At 66.1% G+C, this 12,369-nt stretch overlaps 3 protein-coding genes across 3 annotated transcripts in view; 2 read left to right on the forward strand and 1 right to left on the reverse strand.

Moving 5' to 3' along the window:
* Window positions 1-2,634, forward strand: part of EMIHUDRAFT_469508 (hypothetical protein) — a gene marked incomplete at its 3' end in the record, with an annotated part of 3,720 nt that extends 1,086 nt beyond the window's left edge. The window contains exons 2-9 of the mRNA XM_005775844.1: window positions 78-338; window positions 439-543; window positions 671-743; window positions 1,241-1,382; window positions 1,452-1,485; window positions 1,785-1,913; window positions 1,977-2,209; window positions 2,241-2,634. Of these exons, the coding sequence (XP_005775901.1) occupies window positions 78-338; window positions 439-543; window positions 671-743; window positions 1,241-1,382; window positions 1,452-1,485; window positions 1,785-1,913; window positions 1,977-2,209; window positions 2,241-2,634 (1,371 nt within the window). The remainder of the gene's footprint in view (window positions 1-77; window positions 339-438; window positions 544-670; window positions 744-1,240; window positions 1,383-1,451; window positions 1,486-1,784; window positions 1,914-1,976; window positions 2,210-2,240) is intronic.
* Window positions 2,635-7,366: 4,732 nt separating this feature from the next.
* EMIHUDRAFT_239558 (hypothetical protein) lies at window positions 7,367-9,639 on the reverse strand (the record flags this gene model as incomplete). The annotated part of the gene is made up of 5 exons (XM_005775845.1): window positions 7,367-7,531; window positions 7,999-8,155; window positions 8,598-8,666; window positions 8,961-9,055; window positions 9,133-9,639. 5 exons carry the CDS (start codon window positions 9,637-9,639, stop codon window positions 7,367-7,369), a joined length of 993 nt encoding a protein of 330 aa, XP_005775902.1.
* A 779-nt stretch (window positions 9,640-10,418) lies between these two features.
* EMIHUDRAFT_116403 (hypothetical protein) lies at window positions 10,419-11,644 on the forward strand (the record flags this gene model as incomplete). The annotated part of the gene is made up of 2 exons (XM_005775846.1): window positions 10,419-11,126; window positions 11,234-11,644. The coding sequence occupies 2 exons, from the start codon at window positions 10,419-10,421 to the stop codon at window positions 11,642-11,644; spliced, it is 1,119 nt and encodes a 372-aa protein (XP_005775903.1).
* Between the last annotated feature and the right edge of the window lie 725 nt (window positions 11,645-12,369).

Below are 12,369 nucleotides of genomic sequence, written 5' to 3' on the forward strand. Positions count from 1 at the left end.
TCGACCGGTCCCCCTCCCATTCTCCCTCCCCTCCCGGCCGGCCCGAGCCGCCCGCGGCGCCGCCGCCGCCGCCGTAGGCGCCACGGCCACCTCCGACATCTCCGCCCCGCCCACCGCCGCCGTCGTCGCCTCCCTCGCCGCCTCCCTCGCCGCCGCCGCCGCCGCCGCCGCCGTCGCCGCCGCCGCCCGCGCCTCCGCCCTCGCCTCCTCCGTCGCCGCCTCCGCCCTCGCACCCGCCGTACACGCCCTACTGGAGGGACGCACGCTGGATCGGGTGGACCGAGGAGGACGCGCGGCTGTGGGGCGGTCGCGGGCCGCTCAACCGCCTCGCCAACCTCGTGCAGCCTCTCTCGAGAGGGGAGGAAGCGCCGCACACCGCACGCTGGACGGACCTGTGAACGGCGTCTTTTCACACCCGCGGGGGCGAGATGTGGGCAGGCGGTGCCGTACCACACGCTCGACGATGTGCTGGGCACGCAGGCGAACGCCGCCAAGCCGTCGCACTGGATCGTGCTGCTGGGCTGCGTCCTGCTCGCCGCGGAGGTCCTCAGCATCCTCCTCATCCAACCCTAACCCTAACCCTGACCCTGACCCTGACCCTGACCCTGACCCTGACCCTAACCCTAGCCTAACCTTAACCCTAACACCCTAACCCTGACCCTGACCCTAGGTCCTCACCTTCCTCCTGATCTACGTCTCCTGCTGCGTCGCGCCGCCCGGGAAGCAGACGGACGACGCTTCCGGCCGAGATTAGCCGAGATTGGCCGAGATTAGCCGAGATTAGCCGGGATTGGCCGGGATTGGCCGAGATTGGCCGGGATTAGCCGCAGATTAGCCGAGATTAGCCGAGATTGGCCGGGAAGCAGACGGACGCTACGCTTGCGGCCGCGCGCCCTCCCCCCCCTCCAGCCTGGCTCGGCGGTGCTCTCCCCTTCTCCACTCACAGAGGCTCACTCCTTAGGCCGCACCCTCTCCCTCCCCTAACCCTAACCCTAACCCTAACCCTAACCCTAACCCTAGGCCGCACCCTCTCCCTCCCCTAACCCTAACCCTAACCCTAACCCTAACCCTAGGCCGCACCCTCTCCCTCCCCTAACCCTAACCCTAACCCTAACCCTAACCCTAGGCCGCACCCTCTCCCTCCCCTAACCCTAACCCTAACCCTAACCCTAACCCTAGGCCGCACCCTCTCCCTCCCCTAACCCTAACCCGTACCCCCTAACCCTAACCCTAACCCTAGGCCGCAACCTTTCCCTCTCCGACCTGCCCCCGCACGGGCCAGCCTGGGCGCCGCGCCCGCTCTGCTCCAGCACACGCAGCGGGTCCGTGTACAGCGGCAGCGGCGGCGGCGGCGGCGGCGGCAGCTTGGGCGGCGCGCTGTGGAGCGGCCGCCAGTACGGCGGGCCAATCCCTCCCCACATCTCCCCACATCTCCCCGTATCTCCCCATAGGAGCGGCCGCCCGTACGAGCGCGTCCAGACGGCGGTGTACGACAGCGGCGAGCCGAGACCGCCGACCGACGCCGGCTCTCCTCGCCGGACCCTTCTCGGACCCTTCTCGGACCCTTCCTGCAGGCGACCCGTGGGCCGACCACGCGGCCCTTTCCTAGACCTTTCCTGGACCCTTCCTGGACCCTTCCTGCAGGCGACCCGTGGGCCGACCACGCGGCCCTTTCCTAGACCTTTCCTGGACCCTTCCTGGACCCTTCCTGCAGGCGACCCGTGGGCCGACCACGCGCGGCTGTTCACAGCCAGAGGTGTGAAGAGACGCTGTTCACACCGCAGGCGACCCGTGGGCCGACCACGCGCGGCTGTTCGACGTGCTGGCCCCGCGCGAGGGAGGGGCCTACTCGGATGACGACGAGGACGACTCGTCCATCGGGTCGACGCGCGGAGTCTCCGGCCGCCGCTCGCGTACCATACCCCCCAGAGTGGTCGAACCCAGTGTGGGTTCAGTGTCCGTGGGTGGTGCGGTAGGCCGGCACTCCCGCGCAGCAGAGGCGGGCGGAGGCGTCAGCCCCGTCGGCACCGCCAGCAGCCGCCGCTCGCTCGCGCAGGCAAAGGCGTCGGTGCCGCGTTCCGCCTCTTCGCCCGCCGAGCTCAGCGAGACTGCGGAGCCAGAGTCGCCGCTCTCGCGCGCGCAGCGGCTCGAGCAGCTCGCGCTGCAGGAGCAGCTCGCTGCGGCTGGCTGGAGGACACGTCCACGACACGTCCGTCAGCCGTCCGAGACGTGTCCCGCAGGAGCAGCTCGCGAGGCTGGCTGGCGCGGGGGGCTGCGCGCGCCCGCCGGGCGGTGGCCGCGCGCCGTTCGACGGACGCGCGGCAGAGGGGCGCGCGGAGAGCTTCCCGCGCGGCTTTGGGGCGAGGGCAAAGGTGGCGCCGCAGTCGGCGGCGCTGCAGGCGGCGCAGCAGCGGCGTCTCGCGCGCGCGCGCGCGGCGAGGGAGGAGGGGGGGCCTCCGGCGCAGTCGTTCACGGTGCTTGTGTGAGGGGCGAGGGGCGTGGCGCGTGGCCTCTACTGCCGGTCTGTGTGAGGGTGTCTGCAGTCTGGTCGTCGCCGGCCGACGCATCTCTCACTTTCCGCTCGCGTTGTGTTACACCCACCCGGTATCAAACTCTATACGGCTTTACTGTCCCAGGACAGCGGCGGACCGCCACCGCTGCAGAAATTTAGGACCGCGCAAGATATAAGGTAAGGTAAGGTAAACTTCTCCACACACACGAGGTGGTGGGGCAAGGGGGGGGCAACCCTCGCGTCACCACGTCTTTAACGACAGGAGCCGCCCACGGCATTCAAAGTGCAAGGCCCGGTGCGCGTGGGTGAGCGGTGTGTGTGTGTGTGTGTGTGTGTGTGTGTGTGTGTGTGTGTGTGTGTGTGTGTGTGTGTGTGTGTGTGAGTGTGTGTGTGTGTGTGTGTGTGTGTGTGTGTGTGTGTGTGTGTGTGTGTGTGTCACGTCACTGCATGTCTGCCTTATGTCTGCATCCTCTGCCGGTTCCTCCCGTCGCCTCTACCCTCTTCTTTGTTCGAATGTTTTTCAATCCATCCTTCACGAAGCCCTCCCATGTAGCTAGCGTTCTTTGCGAATGTCTCGAAATGGCCAGCAGGCGCTGTCTGCTCGCGGCCTGTGCGGGCCGCTCGTCCTCCTCGCCCTCCTTTCTTCGCGTCCTCCCGTCCCTCCTGGCAGGGCTCGCAAGGCGCCCGCGTCGCAGACGCCAGAGAGCTGGGCAGCCACGTCTTTTCCCCGACAATTAAAAGGAAGAATTCATTAGAGTCACACCACACACACACACCACACAGCCGGTTAGACAGAGCATGCATGCCGCCGGGGGCAGGGCGCCCACGCCTCGATCTTCTTGGGCAGCAGCTGGTTCGACAGGTCCTCTCCGTGGCCAAGGCAGCCGCGTTCGCCCTGGCCCCAGGAAAAGACAGCGCCGTCGCCGGTGACGGCGAAGCTGTGCGTGAAGCCAGCCGACACAGAGCTGACGCGCCGCCCCGCCAAGGCCTCGACCTTCTTTGGCAGCAGCTGGTGCTGCACATCGCCGTGGCCCAACTTGCCATAGTAGCCACGGCCCCAGCTCCAGACGGCTCCATCGGCGGCGAGGGCGAGGCTGTGGTACGCTCCAGCCGACACAGCGACGACGCGCTGGCCGACAAAAGCCTCGATCTTCTTGGGCAGCAGCTGGTCCTGCCCGCCGCCGTGGCCCAGCGCTAGCTGACCTCCATAGCCCCAGCTCCAGGCGGCGCCGTCAGCGGTGATGGCGAGGCTGTGGGAGTATCCAGCCGACACAGCGACAACGCTCCGCTCCGCCAAGGCCTCGACCTTCTTCGGCAGCAGCTGTAGCTGCTGGTCGCCGTGGCCCAACCGGCCGTCGGCTCCATAGCCCCAGCTCCAGACAGCTCCGTCGGCGGTGATGGCGAGGCTGTGGCAGTCTCCAGCCGAGACGGCGACGACGCGCTTGTCAGCCAAGGCCTCAATCTTCTCAGGAAGCTCCGTGTCCTGCCGGTCGCCGTGGCCCAGCTGCCCCTCGACTCCCCGGCCCCAGCTCCAGACGGCGCCGTCGGCGGTGAGGGCGAGGCTGTGACTACCTCCAGCCGAGACGGCGACGACGCGCTGACCAGCAAAGGCCTCGACCTTCTTCGGTTGCCACTCGTTCAGCGCCCAGTCGCCGTGACCCAGCCTGCCTTCGACCCCCCAGCCCCAGCTCCAGACAGCGCCGCCGGCGGTGAGGGCAAGGCTGTGGGCATCTCCCACCGACACACTCAGGGCGCGCTCGTCACCCAGCGTGGAAGGGAGGCGTGTCGGCGTGTTGAGCCGCGTCACGCCCTCGCCGTGGCCAAGGAGGCCCGGAACCTCCTCCAAGTCCTCCACGTCCTCCTCTTCCGCATTGCCGCACGACGAGAGCCGCCCCTCGCCGTCGATGAAGAGGCTGTGGTAGCGGTCTGCCGCCGCCCTCGCCGGTGGGTTGGACTCGCATAGCAAGGCCGAATAGCACAGCCACCGCACGGCGCAGCCCTCGCCGTCCGGCTGCGCATGCAGCTCGAAGCCGCGCTCTCGCGCCCACAAGCGGATGGCCTCTAGCGCAAGCGAGGCGTGGAAGAGCAGCGAGACGGCCGCGACGCGAGCGATGTCGGCGGGGTCGCAGCGAGAGAGGGCGCGCACGAGGAGCTCCGTGGGGAGGTCGAGGAGGCGGATGGACGGCGGCGTGCTTGGCGAGGGAGCGGCGGTGGCGGCGGAGGCGAGGCGGCGCGAGCGGCGGCGCGGCGGGGTGGACATCGCGAAGAAAAGAAGATCTTACAACAAAACTCCCTCGCACAACACTGGGCAGCGGCTGACGGCAAAGCTGCACCGCGCGGCCGGCGGGGAGGCGGGCCCTGGACCAAGCGACGTCGAACTGCGAGAGCGTGCTCGCCATCGGCCCGCCGACCTGCTGCGCTTTTGCGACGGACTGAAGGCTGACAGCGGTGGCGATGGCGCTGACTGGGGCGCCGCGATGAGCGACCCTGTTGTCCTGGCCGCTATGCGCCGCTTGCAGGCGCGCGTCGGGGAGATAGGGGGCGGGAGCGGCACCTTCCGCCCCTCGCAGTGGGCAAACACCGTGCTAAACGGCCGCGACGCGAGCAGCAGCCCGCGGCCGGCGCATGGCCATTGCTCCGCTGGCAACCCGCTGAGCTCTGAGCTGCTGCGCGAAAAGTACCCGCTCGCCTCGCTGCCTCGACGCTCGCGGCTGCGGGCACCGCCACGGCCCGAGCCCACATCATTGTGGCCATCCGGCTGGGGTGCCAATGCCGACGAACGCGCAGTGGACCTTGGGTTTCAGTTTGCTGCTGCAGGTGCTGCTTCTGCCAGTGAGATGGGCGGCAAGCAAAGGCAAGGCGGGCGGGGTGGGAAGCCGTGGCGGCCGGGAGGGTGAGAGCGCCGAGCAGGTACACAGTACGTGGGTTGCTTTTGTCAAAATAAGTCGTCTCGTACCTCAGCGCTGGCGCGACTGTGGGACTGCTGCACGCTCGCGCGCACACCCGCACGACACCATATCTCACGCATCCGCCTGCCGAAAAAAATCCGGGGTTTAGCTGGCATATCTCGGGCCCACGTTAGAGGGCATGATCTTAGGTGTTCTGGATAGCCCACAAGGGTCTTCTGTGGCATGGTAGCGGTGGTTTTGCGCGAGGCGTTCATTCAAAAATCACCATATCCCTTTCTACCCTTCTCTTGGTTCTCTACAGACGAGAGCAGGGCAGAACCGGGGACTGGGGAGCCGGAGCAGACGGCATCGGCCGCCGAGGGAACGTTGGGAAGAGGCACGAGGAGGGCGGCGACCTCGACCGACTATGGATGACCCGTCGCCAGACGACGCAGGGCAGAAGACGGTGAGGCGGAGCAAACGCGCAGGGCGAGACGAGGGAGGGAGCAGGACGTTGCGGAGATCAGCAGGAGGATGTACGAAGAGATTAGGAGCAGCAGGGACCCGAGGGACCATGTGGAAGACGGCTAGTGCTAGTTAGTCCCCCAGCGGGAGGACGACCCCGGCTAGTCGCCGACCACACCCACAAAGAACCCTGCACAAAGATCGCGAGGGGCGGGGGGACCTGTTCCTTTTTACCCATCTCACAGTAGAGAGGTGTCCGTTTTATTTATTTATTTATTTCTACCCTTCTCTCGCTCATTTCTCTCATCCTACGTCAGTACTACGGTCTACGGACTACACGCTACTAGTACCGTACGGGGTTCCCTCTAGTTAGTAGTAGTAAGTACTTTGTGTACTGGGCTGGGTTTTTAGGCATTGTGGGGTTGGCACTCCCATCGACCCTCATGACCTCCTGCGGTCTCTGAGATGGACACCAGTGGGTGTGGGACCACAGCCAGGATACACTCGAAGGCTGGGTAAGCAGTAGAGGTCGATACTCGACGCGTCCCACATGGTCTGTGTCGCTGTCGGCACGCTGTCGACAGGACGTCGAGCGACACCGGTGGCAGTGCCACCCAGGAGTGGTCGGGCGGTATCCCGTCATCAAAGAGCAACCATGTGATCCGTATGATGATTCCTGACAACCGCCTCAGTCAACTTTCGTCACAGTTCCCGCTCTGAGAGGAGCTGCGGGTCAGTTCGACAGCTGGAGCTGTGTCGCCGGCGTGCGGCGGCCTGCCTCCGGAGGTGCCTCTGAGGTGGACATTTTTTGGTCACCGTGAGAGAACGCGTTGGAATTTTTACTCCGGAACTTCAACTCCGCACGCGCACCGGCCAGGGCTACAATAGTGCCAGTGAGGCGGAGGCGCGAGTCGGAAGGCCGCGACCGTGATTTGGTCCCTCAATTTACCTACAATCGCTGTGAACCCAGCCACGTACCCCTGGTCTAGGTCTTCTTGCATTTTTTCGCTCTCCAGCCCTGTGCGGCGTGCGGCGGGTGTCTTCATGCACACGCACAGTAGAGGAGGGCTACGAAGCCTTCACACTCCAAGGGGTTGGTCCACATACAATGTGTGCTCTCTCGGCTCAAACGTCTCAAAGCCTCCGCACTCAGAGACATAGGCTGAGCCCCCTGCTCTTGCACCCCCCTCCCCGCCCCGCCCCCCTTCCCCTCTTCACCACGCCTCCTCGGCCGCGGAGTAGATGGGCAGCCTCGACCGCCCGACCTCCTCAGGCGCCGTGTAGACCGACCCGTCCGCCAGCCGGTGCATCCTTGCGAGCCTGCCGGGGGAAGGCTCCAAGAAGGGTCGAGGAAGGGTCGAGGAAGGGTCGAGGAGATGTCTCGGAGATGTCTAGGGGATGTCGAGGAGAGGTCGAGGAGAGGACTAGGGAGGTCTAGGGGATGTCGAGGAGAGGTCGAGGAGAGGACAGAGGGGAGGCCGGGGAGAGGTGGAGGAGAGGTCTAGGCCAGCCGGCTAGCCCCTCGCCTGTCGTGCAGCTGCTGCAGCAGCGCGCGCTGCTCGCGCCGCGCCTCCGCGTCGATCGAGAGCTCGAGCGAGTGCGAGGCGCGCTCGCGCAAGGCGAGGCCAGCCTCCTCCCTCGCCAACTCGCCGTGCAGCATCTCCAGCTGGTCCGCATAGAAGGTGTCGAGAGCCTCGTGACGGCGCCGCCGCGCCGCCGCCGCCGCCCGCCGCGCCTCCTCGCGCGTGGAGTGCTCAAGCCGCAGCCGCTCCTTCTCCGCCGCCAGCGCCTGCGCGCTCAGCCGGCGATACTCGAGGTCGTCGTGCGCCTAGTCTCGCAGGCGGGAGGTCAGCTCTCCCCCATGTCTCCCCGTATCTCGCACTCGAGGTGGTCGTGCGCCCAGACGGCAGGTGAGGAAGGGCCGGAGGGGGTCTGCAATTAAGCGGGTGCTCGAGATACGGGGAGATACGGGGAGATACGGGGAGATACGGGGAGATACGGGGAGATATGGCCTCGAGGACCGCCGGCTGAGCGCGCGAGCGAGAGACGGGGAGATGTGGGGAGATACAAGCGGGAGCTCGAGAGCGTCGCGCGCGCCTCCACACGCGCCGCACGCGCTCGCCGTGCCCGCACCAGCTCCTCCCTCACCCTCTCCCGCCGCAGCGCGTGCACGCGCTCGCTCCACTCCGCATTCCGCTCCGCGCTCCTCCCGATCGCAACCTGCCGCCGCTCCGCCCGCCGCAGCCCCGCTGCCTGCTGCCTCACTATCGACGCCTTGGGACCCCCGAGCCTACGTGCTGGATACACCAGCCTCGGGGCGGGAGGACGGGTCTCGTGCAGTGTCTTCAGAGCACCGCGTGAATACGAGGGAGGCGAATGCAGGCAATACGGCCGAACACGGCCGAATACAACTGAAGACGTGTCCTCTTGAGCGCTGGTTGAGATGCATGAATCCGTGTTCCGCGTCTAGGCCGCCAAGCCGCGAAGCCGCCGCCTCCGCCTCGCCCAGCGCCGCCGCCGAGCCGCGCGGGCCTGCCGCCCCCGCGCGCGCCGCAGCCTCCTTGCGCTTGGCAGAGGCCTGCGGCGAGACCACTCGCTGGGTAAACGGGGCTGCTCCAAGCGTTGCTGCACCTCGGCTGTCTCTCGGCTGTCTCTCGGGTAGATCTCGAGTAGATCTCGCCTGCATCTCCGCCATCATCTGCCTCATCTCCGCCAGCTTGTCCTGCGACGACTCGAAGAAGGCGAAGTCGCGCTTCAGCATCTTGCCCTTGGCGGGGTCGATCTCGAGCGCGCCCACCCACCTGAGAGAAGAAGGCTTCCAGATGCAGATCTCGCCATCCAGATGCAGATCTCGCAGGTCTCGCCAATCCAGATGCAGATCTCGCCGTCGGGGCGGGCATGCAGCTGCTGCACCCTTCCACAAGCACATCGAGAGCCGAGGCAGCGGGCGGCGGCTGTGGATCACAGCGGGTTGCAGGCGTGCCGGAAGGGTCTCGGAAGGGTCTCGGAAGGGTCTCGGAAGGGTCTCGGAAGGGGTCTGTGTCTCAGAGGTGTCTCAGAGGTGTCTCGGAGGTGTCTCGGAAGAACTGGCTCACCGGTCGATGGCGTCGTCGCTCGGCTTGACTTCGACGAGGGGCATGAGTGTGAGCATGCCGGCGCCGAACGCGTACGAGTACTTGAGCGGCGGCACCTTCGGGTACAGCGTGTGTGTGCGGGTGGGCCCGTCCTCCATGCTAGGAGGTGTGTAACACTGACTGACTGACTGACCTTCGGGTACGCCTTGATCTCGAGCATCGGCTTCGAGCCGAGGAGCGCCTCCTCTGTCCCGGCAGCCTTCGCCGTCTCGCGGAGCGCCGCTGCGTCGCTCTTGAGCTGCTGCGGGCTCATGCCGAGGGCGGTGATGATGGCGTCAGTAATGGCGACGCGCTCCGCCTCGGGCCGCTGCGCGAGGAACGTCTCGCAGAGCGCCTCGGTGCCCAGCGCAAAGACGGCGTTGTACCGGAACGACGGCGAGACGATCGCCATCTGAGAGCTGCCGAGCAGCTCGTTGACGAAGCCCTGCGCGTCGGGCGCGACGTACGGCTTCCCGTACGCCGCGAAAAACTTCTGGCGCGCCTCGTCGACCGTCTGCGGCGGCGACGAGCCCTCGCCAAACCCAAGAAGAGCACGCGCTGCCGCGGCGCGGCAGGAGGATGGGAGCGGTCGGCGAGAGGAGAGGAGCGCGCCGTGCGCGGATGGGAGGCTGGCGACAAGGAGAAGGAGGTGCTGCTTCATGCGAGGAGGAGCAGCGAGCTGGCGGCGAGCGGCGAGCTGGCAGCGGCGAGGAGGAAACTTCCAGGCAAAGAAAAGAAATAAAACTCAGGGCGACTTCAGGCCGAGCGACGGCGGCGGCTATGTGGCGTACAAGAAGGCGGACTACGCGCACGCCCTCTCGCGCTCTCTCGGACACCGACGTAAAGATGTACCTGTTCGAAACCTTCGGCGGGTGGTGCAACGCGAAACTGCCTGCTGCTGCGGAAACGTTTTATACCAAAAGGAGGGCTACACAGGGTTCCGGCTCCTAGCCAGATAGGGGGTCTGTTGCCTACGGTTAGACCCCATGCAATAGGTAGGTAGGTCCGGTTTTGACCGCCCCAGAGGGCCCCGCAATAGGTAGGTAGGTGGTGGTGGTGGCTGGTGGGCGGGCGGGCGGGGGGGGGGGGGTAAAAAAACCGCTTCGCTGCGCGGGAGACTCTGTCGAGGGAAGAGAGTGCCGTTCTGGAGCCGTCCAACGCCTCGAGAGCCCAGTAGGCCATGCTCTGGTGGGCTCGCGAGCGGCGCGCACCGAGGTACAAGCCGGCGCGCGGCGGGCGCTGGGAGCCTATTCACAGAGGGCTAACGGGCATTTTTTCGCTTCGCTGCGCGGCCTGGGAATAGGTAGGTAGGTGGGGCACGGAGCCTGGCGATTGGCGCCCGCAATAGGTAGGTAGGTAGGGCGTTTTGGTGCGAGTCATGTGCAGACCCCCTATCTGGCTAGGAGCCGGAACCCAGGCCCTCTACGCTGCGGAAACGTTATGCGACATGTCCCGACCGAGAGCGACTCCGCCGTGGAGTTGCGTGTGCGGCTCCGCAAGAGCGCCGCAAAGCGGCTCGCCGCCGTAAACGCGGGCCGTCCGAAGAAGGCTGTGCGTGACTACGCGACGGACAGCGACATCCGCGCCTGGACCTCAGATCTATTCAGGCTGGACGGCCGCGGTGTGATCAACGTGTGGGCGCCATTCAGCATGGTCGCCGTCGTGACCATCGCTTGGACACCCATCGTCATGCACTTTTTCGACGCCGATTCCGAGACGTGCTCCGCGCTGTCGAATGCGGAGGGCGCATTCCGGCTGCAGCTCACGGCGCTCTCCTTCCTGTTGGTCTTCCGCCTCAACCGCGCCGCAACGCGTCATTGGGAGGCTCGACAGCTGTGCGGCTGGATGATGATCCACTGCCGCGACCTCGCCATGTCGTCCGTCGCAGCGCACGCGAGCGCGCCGGGCGACTTCTCCGCCGAGACGCGAGACCGGCTGTGCGAGGTCGCGGTCGGATTCCCCGTAGCCTTCATGCTACACGTGTGGGGTCCTGCCCAGTCGGCTCGCCGCGCCGACCTCTTCGAGAGCATGTGCTACAACATCTTCGACGCGCCGACGATGGAGTTGCTCAGCTCGGCGGCCCACCGACCCCTCGCGATGGTCGAGCACGCGCAGGCGGTCCTCGCCTCGCAGTTTCTGTCTGGCTCGGTTCGTGCGCTCTCTCTCTCCTCCCTCCCTCCCCTCCCCTCTCCCTCCAGCCATGGGTAAAATGGCAATGCTTGGGAGGTTGTGAATGGCGTCGTTTTGCCACGTAGGCGCGCGACAATGTTGCGATGGCGCAGCTGTACGCGAGCCTGCTGCACAGCGCAAAGGGGCTCGGCCAGCCGCTCGGCGGCTGCGAGCGCATCCAGGGCACGCCGCTGCCCTACGCCTTCGTGGTGCATCTCCGCAGCTTCTTGCTGCTCGTGCTCTGCGGCATCCCGGTCGTGTATGCGTGCGACTGGCGTTGGGCGACCATCCCGCTCTCCCTCCTGGTGGCGTTTGGGCTGCTCGGCATCGAGGCCGCGTCCGTCGAGTGTGAGCGCCCCTTCTCGCCCACCCCCACCAAGAACGACCACGATGTGGAGAAGTTCTGCGGCGTCCTGTCGCGCGAGGTCACGGAGATGCTCGAGCGCGCGGCGGCGAGCACGGCGAGCGCCGAGCCACAAGGCTCTCCACGTGACTAATAAATAAACAAAACGCACACCTCTACTAGGAGATGGGTAAAAAGGAACAGGTCCCCGCCCTGCGGTCTTTGTGCAGGGTTCTTTGTGGGTGTGGTTGGCGGCTAGCCGGGGTCGTCCTCCCGATGGGGGACTAGCACTAGCCGTCTTCCACATGGTCCCTCGGGTCCCTCTGCTGCTCCTAATCTCTTCGTACATCCTCCTGCTGATCTCCGCAACGTCCTGCTCCCTCCCTCGTCTCGCCCTGCGCGACTGCTCCGCCTCACCGTCGTCCGCCCTGCGTCGTCTGGTGACGGGTCCACGTGACTGTTTTGGGGTGGGAAGTTAAACTGGTGTGCGTTTATGCGGAGGAGGACGACCCAGGTCCGCATCCACGAGTGGATCAGTCGAGAGTTCTCGCGCCTCAAGCGGCGCCAGGCAGCCTCGCGCCTCAAGCGGCGCCAGGCAGCCTTGCTCGGCCTCAGCGGCAGCGGCGGCCTGATGAGATTGGCGGCCTACTCAAAGCTCTAAAGTCAGGCGGGTTTGACGTCTGTGCGTGCAGCCCCTTTTGGCATACTCACATAGCAGCTAGACTACTCGCATCAACACACACACAGCGCGCTGCTCACAAACAAGCAAGAACTCGCAAAGAAAGAAGAATGTTATCTGAAACAACACGAAATTCGGCGGCCCTCGATCCCACGTCCGCAGGTGAGAAGGCCTGAGACACGCCGCGGAGACACAGATCC

This window comes from Emiliania huxleyi (assembly GCF_000372725.1).
Source record: "Emiliania huxleyi CCMP1516 unplaced genomic scaffold EMIHUscaffold_291, whole genome shotgun sequence".
Classification (NCBI taxonomy): domain Eukaryota; phylum Haptophyta; order Isochrysidales; family Noelaerhabdaceae; genus Emiliania; species Emiliania huxleyi.